Genomic DNA, 16,662 nt, shown 5'->3' with positions numbered 1-16,662 from the left:
AGTCATCTGCCATCTGTAGTAATTATTAGGATTACTGATTGGGGGCAGAAGGAGAGGAAGAAAAATCCTTCAGATGGCATCTGGATGGGGCAAAAAAGCTTGCCCAAAGGACATTGCTTACCTGGCTCAGTGCTTGCCCAGAAAAATAATAAATATCTGTCGGTTGACTGATCCAGCCTTATTTTCTCTGATTATTAAACTCACTCTTCATCTTGTTAGTTACTAACAAGTATTGTTATTGTAGTATTGTAAGAGAAATACCAGTAGAGCTTTCAAGGAAGGGGAGCGAGACCAACCAGTTTGATCTGATGTTTTCTTGTTTCCTGAAACTCCAGGAGGCATCGATTGCATAAGGCTCGGGGAAGTCATTATCGAATATTCCTTTGACTTCAAATTCTACATCACTACGAAGCTGAGGAATCCGCATTATATGCCCGAGCTGGCCACAAAGGTTTCTCTGCTCAATTTCATGATCACGCCAGAGGGACTCCAAGACCAGCTGCTGGGTATTGTAGTCGCAAAGGAGAGGTAAGTCATGATGGAGATATCCAGGGAGATTGTAAATCCTGGAACAGACATCAGAGGCCATTCAGTTATAGCTCTGAGCTAGGAACTGAGCCCCCTTCGATTGGCGATATAATTACAATAAACTTTGCCCCTTGGCTTGGAAAAAAAATAGCTATGCATTTTGGGTAATTATGTCATATTTTTATTTTTATATGATTTACATAATTTCCTTATACTTTACACAAGTTTTTAGTAACTATAAACCTTAGAGGTATATGTATGCATCAAAAATATGTATAATCTATACCAACGAGCTATATAAATGTTCTCAGTTTGTATAATAGAGAGCTGAAGGCTGTCTGGAGCTGTTCCCACTGATAATAGAATGAGAGTTGAAGAGCTTAAAATGGAAAGGGGGGAATTTGTTTAGGAATTAAAAAATAATTTTTTGTGTAGATAGATTTATGGTACCCTGTATAGACTATTAAGGCAGATTGGAACCTAAAATCACCTGTGACATTTCACTTACAAAAAACTAATTTATTACTTATTTTTAGCATTCATTTAAAAAAGTTTTAAATTCCTCTTCTTTCAGTCCCTACCCCACTCCTTAAGAAGGCAAGAAATAGGATATAAATTATACACATGAAATCATCCAAAATTTATTTCCATTATTAGGTGTATTAGCAAAATAAATAAAATAAATAAAAAACTTAGACAAACAAGTAAAATAAAAGTGAATAAATAAAGTGAAAAAAATCAACTTCAATCTGCATTTAGAGTTCATCAGTTGTCTCTGTGGAATTGGATGGCATATTTCATCACGGGTGCTTTTGGAACTGTCTTAAATCATTGTCTTGATCAGAATAGCTAAGTCTTTTCATAGTGGATGTTCATTACAATATTGCTGTTACTGTGCAAAATGATCCTTCCAGTTCTTCTCCCTTCACTTTGCTTCAGTTCACATAAGTCTTGCCATGTTTTTCGGAAACCATCCCTATCCTTGTCATTTCCCATAGCACAATAGCATTCCATCACAATAATATACCTCACATGTGCAGCCATTCCCCAATCGATGAGCATCACCTGGATTTTCGATTCTTTAACACTACAAAAAGAGTGACTACAAATAGGCATAGTTTTTAAATTGTTTTCCAGAATGGTTGGACCAGTTCAGTACTCCACCTATTTTTCCTTCATCTCCTCCAAAATTTGTCATTTTTGAAAGGTATGAGGTGGTACCTCAGAGTTATTTAATTTCACTTTCTCTAATCAATAAGGATTTGGAACTTTTTTTTTCATAGAAGTATGGATAGCTTTGATTTCTTCTGAAAACTGTGGGTTTATGTCCTTTGACCATTTATCAATTGGGGAATGGCTTTTATTTTTTTTTTTTTTATAACTGTGACTCAGTTTTATATCCAGTATATATTTGAGAAATGAAGTCTTTATCAGAGAAAACTTGCTGTAAAATTTTTTGATAATTGCTTTATTGTTAATGATACCTTTTAACCAAGTGTAGTTTCTCTTATTATCTCTTTTAATTAGATCTATTTTTTCTTTTGCTTTGTCTGAGATTGCTACCTTTGCTAACTTTTTTTTAGTTCGAGTTCGACTGAAGCATAATAGATTCTGCTCCAATCCTTTATTTTTAACTCCATGTGTCTTTCTGCTTTAAGCATGTCTGTTATAAACAACATATTGTTGGATTCTGTTTTCTAATCCATTATACGATCTGCTTCTGTTTTATGGGAAAGTTCATCTCATTCACTTTCACAGATATGATTACTGGCTCTTTTCCTTCATCTCATTTTCTTCTAGTATTTTCTCTTTTATCCTGTCCCTCCTCAAAAATCTATTTTGCTTCTAATCACTGCCTCCTTTAATCTGTCTTCCTTTTTATCACTCCCCCTTACTCTTATCCTCCTTTCCTCCTAATTCCCTATTAGGTAAGATACATTTCTTTACTCAACTGAATATGTATATATATTCTTCCTTCTTTGAGCCAGTTCTGATGAGAGTGAGGTTCAAGCATTGCTCACCACCCTCCCTCCATTTACTTTTCCATTGTAAAGGCTCTTAATTCTGTACTTTTTTATGTGAGAAAATTTCCCCATTCTACTTTTCTCTACTTCCTTCCCCAGTGCATCCCTCTTTTCACCCCTTCTTTTTTTTTTTTTTTGAGATCATTCCAACATAATCAATTTATGCCTTCTTTCTATGTAAACACCTTTTAACTGCCCTGATAATAAAAAAGTTCTTAGGGATTATATGTAGGAATGTAAATTGTTCAATTTTATTAAGACCTTTATGATTGCTCTTTCATGTTTACCTTTTTATGCTTCTCTTGAGTCTTGTGTTTCAATATCCAAGTTTCTGTTCAGTTCTAATCTTTTCATCAGGAATCCTTGAAAGCTGTCCATTTCATTAAATCAAAGCTTCTTAAACTGTGGGTTGCAGCTCTACATGGAGTTGCGTAACTGAATGTGGGAGTCATCAAATTATGATTTATTATCAGTAACTGTTTAATTTGTATTCCTCTTATATACTTACATAGCTGATGTCACATGAAAATTTTGTGAGTTCAAAGGGATCACGAGGGGAAAAAGTTTAAGAACCTCTGCATTAAATGTTCATTTTCCTCCCTCAAAGATTATACTACTTTTGCTAGATAGGTTATTGTTGGTTGTAAACCTAGCTTCTTTGCTTTCTGGAATATCTCATTCAAATCCTTCTATTTCTTTAATATGGAGACTGTTAAATCTTGTGTGAGTCTTACTGTAGCTCCACAATATTTGAATTGTTTCTTTATGACTTCCTAAAAGTATTTTCTCTTAGCTCTGAAATTTGGCTACAGTATTCCTGAGAGTTTTCAATTTGGAATCTCAGGAGGTAATCAGTATATTCTTTCAGTTTCTATTTTATCCTCTGGATCTGGATATTGGGGCAGTTTTCCTTGACAGTTTCTTGAAATGTGATGTCTAAATTCTTTCTTTGCTCATGACTTTGAGGTGTAGTCTATAATTCTTAAATTATTTCTCGTTGTTCGGTTTCCCAGATCAGTTGTTTTGCTGATGAGATGTTTCTTCTATTTTTTCATTGTTTTCTCTTTGTTTCTTGTTTCTTAATGTCTCATGGAGTTATTAGTTTCCATTTGCCCAATTCTAATTTTTAAGGAATTATTTTCTTCAGTGACATTGTACCTCTTTTTCCATTTGGTCAGTTCTACTTTTTTTTCCCCCCATTTGGTCAACTCTGTTTTTAAAGGTGTTTTGTCACTTTTGAAAGGTGTGAAGTGGTTCTTAAGTATTTTTTTATAACTCCTTTACCAAGCTATTAATTCTCTTTTAATAATTTTCTTATATTGCTTTCATTTTTTCCCCTAATTTGTTCTCTACCATTCTAATCTCTTTCTTGACCTCTTCCATGAATTCTTGTTGGGCTTGGATCTAATTAGCATTTTTCTTTGAGGCTTTGTAGCTGTTGTCACATTGTCTTTTTCTGAGTTTATTTCTTGGTCTTCCCTGCCACCCAAGTAGTTCTTTATGGTCTCTTTTTTTGTGGTGGTTGTTGCTTGCTAATTTTCCCAGCCTATTTCTTGGCTTTTATCTTTCTGCTCACCTGGGAGTCGGGAAACACTGTTCCAAGCTTCAGGCTTTTTTTTTTTTAGAGCTAGTTCTGGGATTCTGCAAGTTTTTGGTGCTTCCAGGGATACTGGAAGAAGTATGGTCACTTCTTCTAGTTTGCACTCTGTTCTTTACTCAGAAGGGGCTTCTGGTCATCTACAGCCATGAGCATGAGTGCGCTCTTTCTCTTAGAACTATAACCATCCATGCATATATATTGAAAATAAAAAGCTTGGAAAAAAACCTGCAACCAGAGCCCCTGTTCCCTTGTGCCTGACCACCGGCCCTCCTCTACACCCTGGAACTACAACCCAGAACTGTGTTTGGGCAATAGAGCTGCCAACCCACACCAGTTCTACCCAGTGTCAGCAAAGGGTCCTCGTCATCCCTCTCTGGCCAGTTGCCTGACACTGGCTCTGGTCTGAGAACTCCTGCTGCCCTATGGTTTCAGACAGGCCTCCATCTTGGGGACCATCTTCTGTCTACCTCCTCCATTTTCTTCTGCTTGAAAAAAGCTCTCACTCTGACCTTGTCTTGTCTTTGCTGCTCCAAAATTTGGTCTGAGGCGTTATTTGACAGTTGTTTGGAGGGGACTGTTGTGAGGGATTGGTTGGGTTGCCTCTGATGCATCTTTTCCAGATTGGTTTTCCCTTGATTGAGTTTCCTTAATCCCCAAAGTTTATAACTGTTGTGACAAACTGCACGTTTGATGGCTATGGAGCCTACTTCCTAAAGAAGATGCTTCTATTTTGCAGACCAGAGCTAGAAGAAGAGAGAAATGCTCTAATCCTCCAGTCCGCCGCCAACAAGAAGCAACTGCACGATATAGAAAGCAAGATTCTGGAAACTCTGTCGTCCTCCGAAGGGAACATTTTGGAGGATGAAAGTGCAATCAAAGTCTTGGATTCGGCAAAGATCATGTCCAACGAGATCACCAAGAAGCAGCAGGTGAAGCCAGAAACTGTTCCACAGACAAAAGGGCTTCCACAGGAGACGGGGCTGCCACTGCAAGTCAGCAAGGCTCCTGTGGCAAGCGCCGGCCTTGGGGGCAGGAAAACTGGGGCTTGGATTCTCCTTCCTGCACCTAGGAGCTCTGTGAAGCTGGTCTAGTTACTTAACCTTTGTCTTAATCTCAGTTTTTTTTAATCTGTCAAATGGGTGCTTATTATTATAATAGTTATTATGAGGATCAAACGAGATATTATTATTTGTAAAACACTACATAAATGTTAGCTATTATGATCAGCATCAGCATTATTGTTATTTTGCAGATTTCAGCTCAATGTAAAGAAAATTAAAAATTAAAAAAAGCTCTAAAAATTAGAGCTGTTCCAAATTGGCACAGACTACCTTAGGGGTCCTGGGAATGCTATAGAAGGGATTTCTGTTCATGTACGGATTAGATTAGCATAAACAGTATAAGAAATAGTGAATTTAGTATCAAAAAGACTTGAGTTCAAATGCTGCCTCAGATACTAGTTATATAATCCTGGGGAAATCAGCTAATCACTTTGTGCCACTATTTCCTTATCTCAGGAACAAAGGGATTAGGATTGATGGCCTCTGAGTCCCTACGAGTTCTAAATAAATGTATGATCCCCAAAGTCCCCTACGACTCTGAAATTTGGTGATTTTGTGAAAATTCCTAACTTTTTCTGGCTAAATACTTATCATCTTTACCTAATTTGTTGCATTAATCGTAAGAATGAGGGGAAAATTACTCTCAATTACCATGAATCTCAAGCTAACAAATTTTAAAAAGTACTTTGAACTTTTCACTCATCCAAATAATAATAAAAATGATAATAATACTTACTAGCTAAAACATATAGCACTTACTATGTGCCAAGCCCCACGCTAAGCTCTTGTCACATATTATCTCGTCTGAACCTCAACACAGCTCTGGGAGGGTAGGTACTGTTGTTATCCCAGAGACCACACAGCCAGGGATTGTCCGAGGCCAGATTTTATTTTATTTATTTATTTTTAATAACTTTTTATTGACAGAGCCCATGCCTGGGTAATTTTTTACAACATTATCCCTTGCACTCACTTCTGCTCCGATTTTTCTCCTCCCTCTCTCCACCGCCTCCCCCAGATGGCAAGCCATCCTATACATGTTAAATAGGTTACAGTATATCCTGGATACAATATATGTGTGCAGAACTGAACAGTTTTCTTGTTGCACAGGGAGAATTGGATTCAGAAGGTAGAAATAACCCGGGAAGAAAAACAAAAATGCAAGCAGTTTTTATTCATTTCCCAGTGTTCTTTCTTTGGGTGTTGAGGCCAGATTTTAACTGACTGACCCCAAGCCTGGGACTCTTGTCGGTGTACCACAAAGGGTTCCAGCAATGGGCTCACGGACGTCCTGCAGGATCAGAGTGGCAAAGATGGGTAGGAGACAGAGAGCACACTCTGGTTCATCTGTCACAGACTTAGAGCTGGACAGGCTCTCAGGTCGTTTGTCCAGCCCTTGCATTTGAGGAAGTTGCAGCCCAGGGTTAAGTGATTTTCCCCTGGTTGCCCAGGTAATAAATGTCAGAGGAAACACAGGGTCCTGGATCATTGATTTAGAGCTAGAGAAGACCAGAACCCAACCTGTACATTTTACAGAAGGGGAAACAGACTCGGGGTGAAGAGGCAAGCCCAGGGCAGCAATGGGGAGAATGTGTCCAAGGCAGTTTTGAAACCAGGTGGTCGTGGCTCCAGGTTCAGTAATCTGTCCAGAAGCACGGGCCGCCTCTCTGTAGAGAGCCATTGCTCTTTCTAAATTGTATGTGTCTCTCTCTTGGTGCTTGTGTAACAGAAAGAGATCACCCGGGTGTGAATCACAAATCTGTCTTTCAGGCCTATTTGTTTTTGGAATTTTGCAAGGGAAGGACTTTTAAAATGTATTAATTCTGGTATCGAGATCATTTTCTTGGGTTTTAAAAATAAATTACATTATTTGGAAAGACTATTCCAGAAAATGAATATAAACCCTCTTCTATTCTTAATTTATCTTACTTTTTAGATTGCAGAAAAAACAGAAATCAAAATAGCGGAATCGAGAGAAGGCTATCGACCCATCGCTAACCATTCCTCGGTATTATTCTTCAGCATCGCAGATCTGGCTAACATCGACCCTATGTACCAGTATTCACTCACTGGTTCGTTAATCTTTATATCAACTCGATTCATGACAGGTAAGCATTGTTTTTTCCCTCCGTTATCTTTCTTAAGTGGAATTTTCCACTTTTTTTGAAGGTGCTGATTTAGACTAAGTTTCTCTTTCTTTCTGCCTGTTCCTTTCTGTCACCTCTGTCTCCCTTGACCTCCCAATGTGGCCATTTCCCAAGGCCTCCTGATCTATCTTCTTTATGTCCCTTGGAGGCCTCATCTGCTTTCCTTTTAGTGGTTGGGTTTCCTCTGCAGGGGATAGACTGGCTTGGGAGCCAGCTTCTCTCCCAGGTCATTGATCCTCTCAGAGGCCCAGACTACTAGGAGGCCCCTCCACGAGCACCCGAGCTTGGTGCTGGGTGAGCCCCGACTTGTAATGTCAGGCTCGTGGAATTCTCGCATCCACAACAGGAGGGGATCCCGAGGCCTTCTAACTTGTCATGGATCCTGTTGGTGGAGTCTAGGGATCCCTTCTCACAATAATGTCTCCTACCTACATTCATAATGGAAGAAATGCTAAATTTCTTTAGATATTCATTTCATCTGGAGCTCTTACTGTTTAAGACTCTGTGCCTATGGCTGTTGTGCCTGGTCAGGAGAGGATCCCTACCTGGATTCCTTGATAGGCTGATCTGCAGGGGAGTATTAGAGCTTTACGTGCTGAAGGACTTCTCAGCAGGTGGGGTGTGAGGGTCAGGGACAGGTGAGGAACTGTAGGATGGTCCACAGGGCCTAGAACTCAGGGCTGGCTCTGGACAGCCCCGTAGGGCATTGTCCCTGCACCCTCCTATGGGGGGCAGTTATATCAGCACCAAGGCCAGCAGCTCAGCTGGCCCAAGCCTTCAATGGCCACATTTACACTGAGGATTTCCACTCCTGACTGAAGAGCTAACTGCTGCTTCCTGAGCCCCAGGCCCCCAGTTCTGGTTGGCAGCTTGTTGGGACCCTCCCCCGCTGCAGGATCAAGAGCCATGGTTCCCCACCCCCACACGTCACATGGTGAAGATCCTACTTGTTTGAGCCCCATTTCTTTTTTTTTTTTTAATTTAAGCTTTTTATTTTTCAAAACATATGCATGGATAATTTTTCAACATTGACCCTTGCAAAACCTTGTGATCCAAATTTTCCCCTCTTTCCCGCCCACCCTCTCCTCTAGGCAAGTAATCCAATATGTGTTAAATATGGTAGAAATATATATTAAATCCAATATTTGCATACATATCTATACAATTACCATGCTACACACAAAAATCAAATCAAATAAAAAAATGAGAAAGAAAATGAAATGCAAGCAAACAACAACAAAAAGGTGGAAATGCTATGTTGTGATCCACACTCAGTTCCCACAGTCTGTCTCTGGGTGCAGATGGTTTCCTTCATGGCTGAACAGTTTTCAGCCCCATTTGATTCATTCATTCATTTTATTATAGTTTTTTATTTACAAGTTATATGCATGGGTAATTTTATTTTTCAATGGAATGATCATATTGTATGTTTGTGACACGGGAAATTCAATTAGAGTTTTCTTAACCCAGGTTTTTTTCTTGTTTTGCTCTGATTTTATCAACTTAGTAACCGATCCAAGATTTTGGAAAAGCGCCTGCGTTACTTAAATGACCACTTCACGTATAACTTATATTGTAATGTGTGTCGGTCCCTGTTTGAGAAGGACAAACTGCTCTTCTCCTTTTTGCTGTGTGCTAACCTGCTCTTGTAAGTGACACTCCCTCTTTTATCTCCCACCTTAGCTGAATTGACAAAACCTTAGTGGATAAACTAGAATCCAAACCCAAGGATTTCTTTACCAAAGCTTCCCCTTGGGAAGCCCGTAGCCTGCTCTTCTTTTCACTGGCGATTTTGCCGACCCACCCTAGTTGTTAGAATGCTTTTATGGGGTCCTCAATACTTTTCTAACATCTCCCTCTAATGGTGTTTGCTTTTGAAATACAGAGCAAAGAAAGACATTGAATATGCAGAATTCATGTTTCTTTTGACTGGTGGAATTGGCCTGAAAAGTGCTGAGAAAAATCCAGATCCTTCATGGTTACAAGAAAAAAGTTGGGAAGAGCTGTGCCGGGCGAGTGAGCTCCCAGCCTTTAAAGGCCTCAGGTATCTGAACTGCAAAGATGTCACAGAGCATGGGGCTGAGGAGCCACATGAATGAAGCCAGTGGTTACTGACTGTTTGAGAATAATCCCGTAGGAGCCAGCGTTCCCCCCCCTCCCCAAAACAAAATCTTGTTTCATGTAAATAGAGTGTAAGCTCTGGGAAGGCAGGTATTATTCCATTTTTGTCTTTGCATATCCAATAAGGCGCCTTATACAGGGTAGCTACTTCATAAATGTTGCTGTTATATTGCATTCATTTTTTTCAAATAAAAGGAAAATAATAGCTCTGAAAATGTTTTTCTTTTAGGGAACATTTTCGGAAGAATCTTGACGATTGGCGTGATATCTATGACAGTAAAGAACCACATTCTGTTCCTTTCCCCCCACCATTGGACACAGACCTGAATGAACTGCAAAAGATAATTTTGCTTCGTTGCTTAAGGCCTGATAAGGTAACAGAGACTGGTTTGTTTCTTAGTCTAATGGTTTCTTCTTCCTCAGCGTGCACTGACACCTGATGGTTATGAAGTTCTGGGATTAACTAGGAGATATGTCCTGTTTCAGAGAACTTGATTCCCTGCCATGAAACCTGGGAATCTCCCAGTTGAAAGAGCTTGGCAGACTGGCCACACTATGGAGAAATCATTTTTTTCATTTTCTAATTTTGTATTTTATTTTTCTCCAGTACATTTAAAAACAATGTTTAGCATTCATTTTAAAACTTTTGAGTTCTAAATTCCCTCTCTCCCATGTCCCTCATTGAGAAGGCAAGCGATTGGATACAAGTTATACATACGTAGCGATGCAAAACATTTCTGTAATAGTCACAGTGTGAAAGAAAACATTGGCCAAAAAAAAAACCATCCTCAAGAAAAAGTAAAAAATAAAAAAGTATATATTCATCTATAATCAATCTTTCTCTGGGGATAGATAGCATTTTTCATCACTAGTCCTTCAGAATTGTTTTTGGATCATTCTGTTGCTGAAAAAGCAAAGTCATCATCTTATGATAGAGCAATAAAATTTATGAAGAGGTGGCCAAGAGATTTAATGTAATTGAAGCCATTTGTGGGACTTAATTTTCTCATGTAAATAGGAGAGTTGATCCATAGTCGTCCTCTATCACTCTCTCTGAAAACTCTCTGCTCTTTTAATATTTTATTTTATAATTATCTGTTTATTCCTCATGTCCCTATTGGGTGATGGTATCCATGAGTTCTAGAACCAAGGACTTATTGAAGCTCAATATCCCCTCTAGCATCTAGCATAATAATGAATACACAGTGGGATTTTGGATCATTGTATTGCTGAGAAAACAAAGTTGCCATCTTATGATAGAGAAATCAAATTTATGAGAGGAAACAAGTCCAATTGGTAAACGAGTCTCTGGGACTAGGTTTTCTATGTAGATAAGAGAGTTGATTTAGGGAATCATTATGATCCCTCCTATATCACTCTCTCTGAAAAAAGCTGCTGTTTTTATATTTTATTTTATAATTAACTGTTTATACCTTGGACCCTACTGAATGGTTTTATCCATGAGTTCTGAGACCCAGGGCTTACTGAAGCTCGGTATCCCCACTAGCATCTAGCATAGTACTGAACACACAGTAGGATTTTGGATCATTGTATTGCTGAGAAAACAAAATTGTCATCTTATGATAGAGATCTGTCTATGCTAGCATCTAGCAAGTACTGGGCACACAGTAGGGTTAATACATATTTTTTATGGATAGAGTCTTTCAAAAAGAAGAGTATTCCTTTCACCAAGTCACTGACTTGAGGTGCTAAACTGTGCATTGAAGAGAATGCTAGACCTGGATCCAGGACAAATCCAGCCTTAGACCCTTAGTAGTTTTTTGGGACTGAGGAAATCACTGAACTGTCAGTTTCAGTTTCCTCATCTATAAAAAATCCCTCCAGAGGTTTCTCATGATCAATCCACAGCTTTCCAATGCAGCTTTTGTAGATTTTTTTCTACCTTGCCTGGGCTGGGAGTGGGGTATGGGTGAAACTGGGTATATTCTTCATCTGGAGTCAGTCAGTCAATGAGCATTTATTATTATTATTATTTATTTTCTTCCATTACTGAGCTCTTTCAGCTCTGACAATAACTCCTGGTTTTGGAACAATCTTCTCTATCTCAGTTTTGAGGTTGTTTGTCATTTCCATGCAAGAGTTGAGAAAATATTGCTTTTCTTTTAGATACATTTGATTCTTCCTTGCTCAAAAGTCCCTTCTTTCCTTAAACCATTCCATGTCATCTTAGGGTGATTAGCTTCAGTTCTATTATTTCACTAACCAGACCCTTTCGGAAATCTGAAGTAGACAAGGAGCTTGGGGACAAAATGTGAAATTATTTGTGCCTGGAGCCACATTCATATTCTTCTTCATCAGATTACAGTATTGAGGTCTCCCATCCTTTCCAGTCTGGGAAATGTTGATTTGTCTTGTAAGGTCTTTCTCCTTTCCCTCCCAATGCCTGTCTTTTCATGAGGGAGGCTAGTCGGCTTTTACTGTGGCTTCGCTCTTCCCCCTCTTCCTTCACATCTTCATCAATGAACTGGCACGCTTTGCTTTTATGAAACTTTAAACTTTTGCTTTAAATATCAAAAACAAAATGCTTTGTTCAGAACTATGCAAGAACCTGTACAAAGTCAAAACCTGCTTAACCCAAACCTTTTTGTTTTCTCTTTTAAACAGATCAGCCCAGCTATAACTAATTATGTGACTGATAAACTGGGAAAGAAGTTTGTTGAGCCTCCGCCTTTTGATTTGGCAAAGAGTTATTTAGACTCAAATTGCACCATCCCCCTCATCTTCGTGCTGTCTCCAGGAGCAGATCCCATGGCCAGTAAGTGCTTGGAGTGTGGGGACTTTAAGCTTAAAAATGGAACACTGGCCAGCCGCCTTTTGGGCAAATTTGTGTTGGAATGGGACTCGGAGCAAATGAGTGGAAAAATGCATGGAGAAGGACTAACTGGGTACTTAACTGTGCACAAGACACTGTAGAGAGACAAGCAAGCAAAGATGGTCCCTGTCTTCCAATTTATATTTTAACAGGATCTTACCTTTCAATGAGAGATGTAGAAATGGCTCTAAACTTGATGTCAGAAAAAACCTGAGTTTAGATTCCTCCTCTGACATTCATGTGATTAGGAACAAATCAATTCTGAGCCTCAGTTTCCCCATCTGTAAAAGAGGGATAACTACATCTCTGGTATGAAACGCTCATAGTTGTTACGACCAAATGAAGTCATGTAAAGTGAACCTTCCATTCACTCTATGGTCTGGCCAATCACCTAATAGCTATTCCTCACACAGGGAATCCCTCCCCAAACTACTTTGTATTCCTTACACCCTCATCTCTCTCTCTCTCTCTCTCTCACACACACACACACACGTATGCACAAAAACAAATTTTGAATGCACATATAGATAATACGTTGTATTGTCTGCCCCATCAGAATGGAAGCTCCTATCTAACTCTTGTCTTTGCATCACTAGTACTTAGCACAGTGTCTGGCCCACAAATAATAATAATAAATGTTTGTTGTGTGATTAAGGTTCTATAAAAAGAGGCAGCATGGCCTGGTGGGTAGAGAATAGTGACCCTTGGAGAATAGTGGCTCTGGGTTCAAGTTCTGCCTTTGATACAAGAAAAGAGTACCATATAAATACTAGTAATTATTATGGAACTTTTTTTAGTCATTTGGATATTTATGGAAAATTATGATTATGGTTTTGAATGTTAAAACATGCAGATCCTAAGGCAATTTTGAATTTGCCATTTTTTAGTAATTTTATGAACTTTAGAATATGCTACTATTTCAAGGAACTGTGATTTTGATTAGAGGGACTTCTTTCTCCTGGTAGATCTCACCTGTTTATAACTTATTTGTAATAAGAGCACCAGCTGCATTTTGGTACTTTAAAAAATATTTTATAATAAACTAGGCAATTTTTCCATGTTCTTCTCAGGCCTTCTGAAATTTGCAAATGATAAAAGTATGTCTGGAAATAAGTTTCAAGCCATTTCACTAGGACAGGGGCAAGGGCCCATCGCAGCAAAAATGATCAAAGAAAGCATGGAGGCAGGAACGTGGGTTTGCTTACAGAACTGCCACCTTGCTGTGTCGTGGATGCCCATGCTTGAAAAAATCTGTGAAGAGTTTAGCGTTGAGACCTGCCAGCCGTCCTTTCGGCTCTGGCTTACCAGCTACCCGTCTGAAAAGGTACATCGGTGGTGGGCAGAGCTGGCTTCTTGCTGTAAGCACTTTTTATGTTGTACATCGAAAGGGAATCTACAGTGACTCAATTTCATCTTTTCCTCTCTCATTCTTTAGGGTCTGTTTCCTGTTTTCTAGCAATTGGTTTACATTTATGGGACTTGGAAGTTGTCGGGATTTTTGGTCATTCTCCTAATATATATTTTTTTTTTCCTTTAGTTTCCAGTAACAATTCTACAGAATGGAGTTAAAATGACAAATGAGCCCCCGACAGGTCTCCGGCTGAATCTCATGCAGTCTTATCTCACAGATCCTATTTCTGATAGTCAGTTTTTCAAAGGATGTCCTGGGAAGGAACAGGTGAATATTTGTTTCTTGGAGGAAATGTTCACAGATTTTTTTTTTGTTTGTTTGTTCATTCTTTGATCTTTAAAAGTCTGGATAGTGGAAGTATAATTTTCCTCTTCCCCGTGTGCTGGACTGGACTGAGATTTATAGGAGCCATCCTGGGGATGGGCTATTTTTGATTGAATTAAGCTTTTTATTTTTGTTGAAAACATATTTTAAATTTTAAGCATTTTCCCACTTGAAAGCATAAAATTTGCAAAGACACTCTTAAATCTGAAGTGGACAAAATGGCAGATCTTGTGCTTTTGAAGTCATTTTTTAAACTAAAAAGTGCAATTTTAAATTGTGCTGTGGTGTGTGTGTGTGTGTGTGTGAGGGGGGGGGGAAGAGAGGGAAAGAGAGAAGAGAAAGAAAGAAGAGAGAAGAGAGAGTTGAGTACTCCTTAAGACGTCATGCTCCTTCTCTTCCTCTTCTAACTTACCCCTTTCCATTGAGGGCTTCTTTTCCCCTTCTGTCATCTTAACTCTAGGTATTCTCCCAGGCTTAAGTTCTTCTGTCCTCCTTTTTCTTCATTCTCTATTGGAAGAGGTCCTTCTTCTTTCGTCAGCTCTCAGACGACTCTTTGGTGATGATCATTCAAATTTCTAGCCTCATCTTACCTTTCTATCCAACTTGCAGCTGAAACCTCATATATATGTGGTCTTCTTCATGCCTCCCAATCAGTTTTTCCTCATTGTTTCCCCTTTTGTATCCATATTCTCTTATATCATGCCTTAATTATGGCTAGTCTATAAGCCAGGTTATACAGAACCACAGAAGGAGGGTTGGGAGGGGATCTTGGAGTCCCTTTGATCCAGCCCATCCACAAAAAGAATCCCCATTCTAACCGAGCCGCCGGGTGGCCATCCCGCCACCTCCTGAAGACCTCTAAGAAGGGGAAATCTGCCCCTCCTGAGTCTTTCTAGCTTTAAGATTTGGAATCTTGCAAAACTACTTTTTATAAAATCCTTCTTTATTCAAGTTTTTTCCATCCTATAGAACATAGAAAGACTCCCGTTTTCTACCACATCAGAGCTAATCAAACCCTTCTCCATTATCTGATTCTTGTCTATCCAGGTTTTTCCACTAATTCTCAAAGTTCAGAAAGTAGTTTTTGGGCGTGTGCTCCAGAACAGAGGTATCAGACATTTGTCCCTCAAAAACTTTCAAGGTTCTGACCAGATTAAAATGGAAATGTGAGATATTGAACTCAATAAATGAAATATAACAGAGCATAGATAACAATATACAGTTTTCTAAGGTGACACTTGACCACAGAGAGTTTATGGAGTAGGGGAGTAGACCTGCACCTTAGGAAAATCATTTTAGTGATGAAATATGGGCTGGGTTGCAGTGGGGAGAGCCTTAAGGCAGACAGACCCCTCCAGCAGCTGTTGCACAGTCCAAATGTGAGGAATGAGGGTCTGCACCAGGGTAGGATGCAGGGTCAGGAGAGAATCTACATGGATCCTTACCCTGAATGTGTAGTCCTCACTGCTATCTGAGTTTGACAACACTGCTCTAGAACATGTGCTGGGCAGGGGGAGGGAAATGATTTCCTTTGTTTTCTTGTACGGTTGCAGAAATCCCCTCCATTGGTCCAGATCACCTCCCTTCATCCTGTGCAATTCTGGTTCATGTTTTATTATAAAATTTCCATCTTGGAGCTACCCGCCATGTTGGAGTCTGTCCTTTGGATCTTTTGGTCCTGGGGATTTCTTCATCTTTGCCCGAGGACCAGCCCCTCCTTTTCTGGCACACTCATGCTTATACCACTTGACAAACTCTCAGAACTTCAGAGCTGATGGAGACTTTGGCGACCACTTAGTACAATCCATTCCTGAAAAGAAAACCATCCCCCAGTGGATGGAGGGACCGTCTAGATTCTCCCCAAAGACCTTCGGTGAACACTTTCGGACTTTACAATATTCCTCAAACAATATGGTGGCCACAAGTGGCCATGGTATCCCAGCTGTGCTCAGACCGGGCAGGAAGACCGCCATACTTGGACGAGATCCTAGATCAGAGCCTCTAACTCAACCCTTTCTGGTTATAAATGAGAAAGCCTCATCCCAGAGTGATGTAGATCCTTGTCTAAGGTCGGGTCACAGAGCCAGGAATTGGACCCAGAGTTTTTGAACCCCAATCCTGCTTTCTTCTCTCCCACATGAACCTTCCTGTCTACCACATCACACGTGTGATTCAAGCAGAAACTACAGCCCTTGAACACTGACAAGTTTTTCCTTTGCATGGCCTAATCTCTTGCCACTGTCCATAATTATATGGCGGACTTTTTGAATTCAGGACTTAGTTTATTGCTATGAAGTTTTGTCTAACTAGCACCAGACCTCCATCCCAGACTGTTGAGATTATATCACGGAGCCCAGTTTTGTCCCCAGTGGATGAGAGACTGTCCCCAGCTGTGTGTCATCCATAAATGTGGATGTGAAGCATCCCATCTGCTACTTAACTACTTCTCAACTCTGTGGGCAAGTTAGATATCTCTGAGACTCAGTTTCCTTCTTTGTAAAATAGATATAATAATAATACCTATAACCTATCACAAAGACTGCTTGTAAAAAGCAAATGAAGTAATGCATACAAACTACTTTTTAAAAATTTAAAGTGCTATAGAAGTGTTAT

The 16,662-nt window shown here is 39.5% G+C and overlaps 1 protein-coding gene across 1 annotated transcript in view; it reads left to right on the top strand.

Moving 5' to 3' along the window:
- DNAH12 (dynein axonemal heavy chain 12) overlaps positions 1-16,662 on the top strand; it is a 136,909-nt gene that overhangs the window by 104,823 nt on the left and 15,424 nt on the right. Inside the window, 10 exon segments of the mRNA XM_051979504.1 lie at positions 336-528; positions 4,889-5,081; positions 7,150-7,279; positions 7,282-7,321; positions 8,868-9,008; positions 9,246-9,404; positions 9,711-9,855; positions 12,107-12,257; positions 13,385-13,638; positions 13,852-13,992. Coding sequence (XP_051835464.1) covers positions 336-528; positions 4,889-5,081; positions 7,150-7,279; positions 7,282-7,321; positions 8,868-9,008; positions 9,246-9,404; positions 9,711-9,855; positions 12,107-12,257; positions 13,385-13,638; positions 13,852-13,992 — 1,547 coding nt within the window.

Source organism: Antechinus flavipes, chromosome 1, assembly GCF_016432865.1.
Source record: "Antechinus flavipes isolate AdamAnt ecotype Samford, QLD, Australia chromosome 1, AdamAnt_v2, whole genome shotgun sequence".
Classification (NCBI taxonomy): domain Eukaryota; kingdom Metazoa; phylum Chordata; class Mammalia; order Dasyuromorphia; family Dasyuridae; genus Antechinus; species Antechinus flavipes.
Note: the sequence above shows the minus strand (reverse complement) of the source record. Positions and strands in the feature narration are given on the sequence as shown.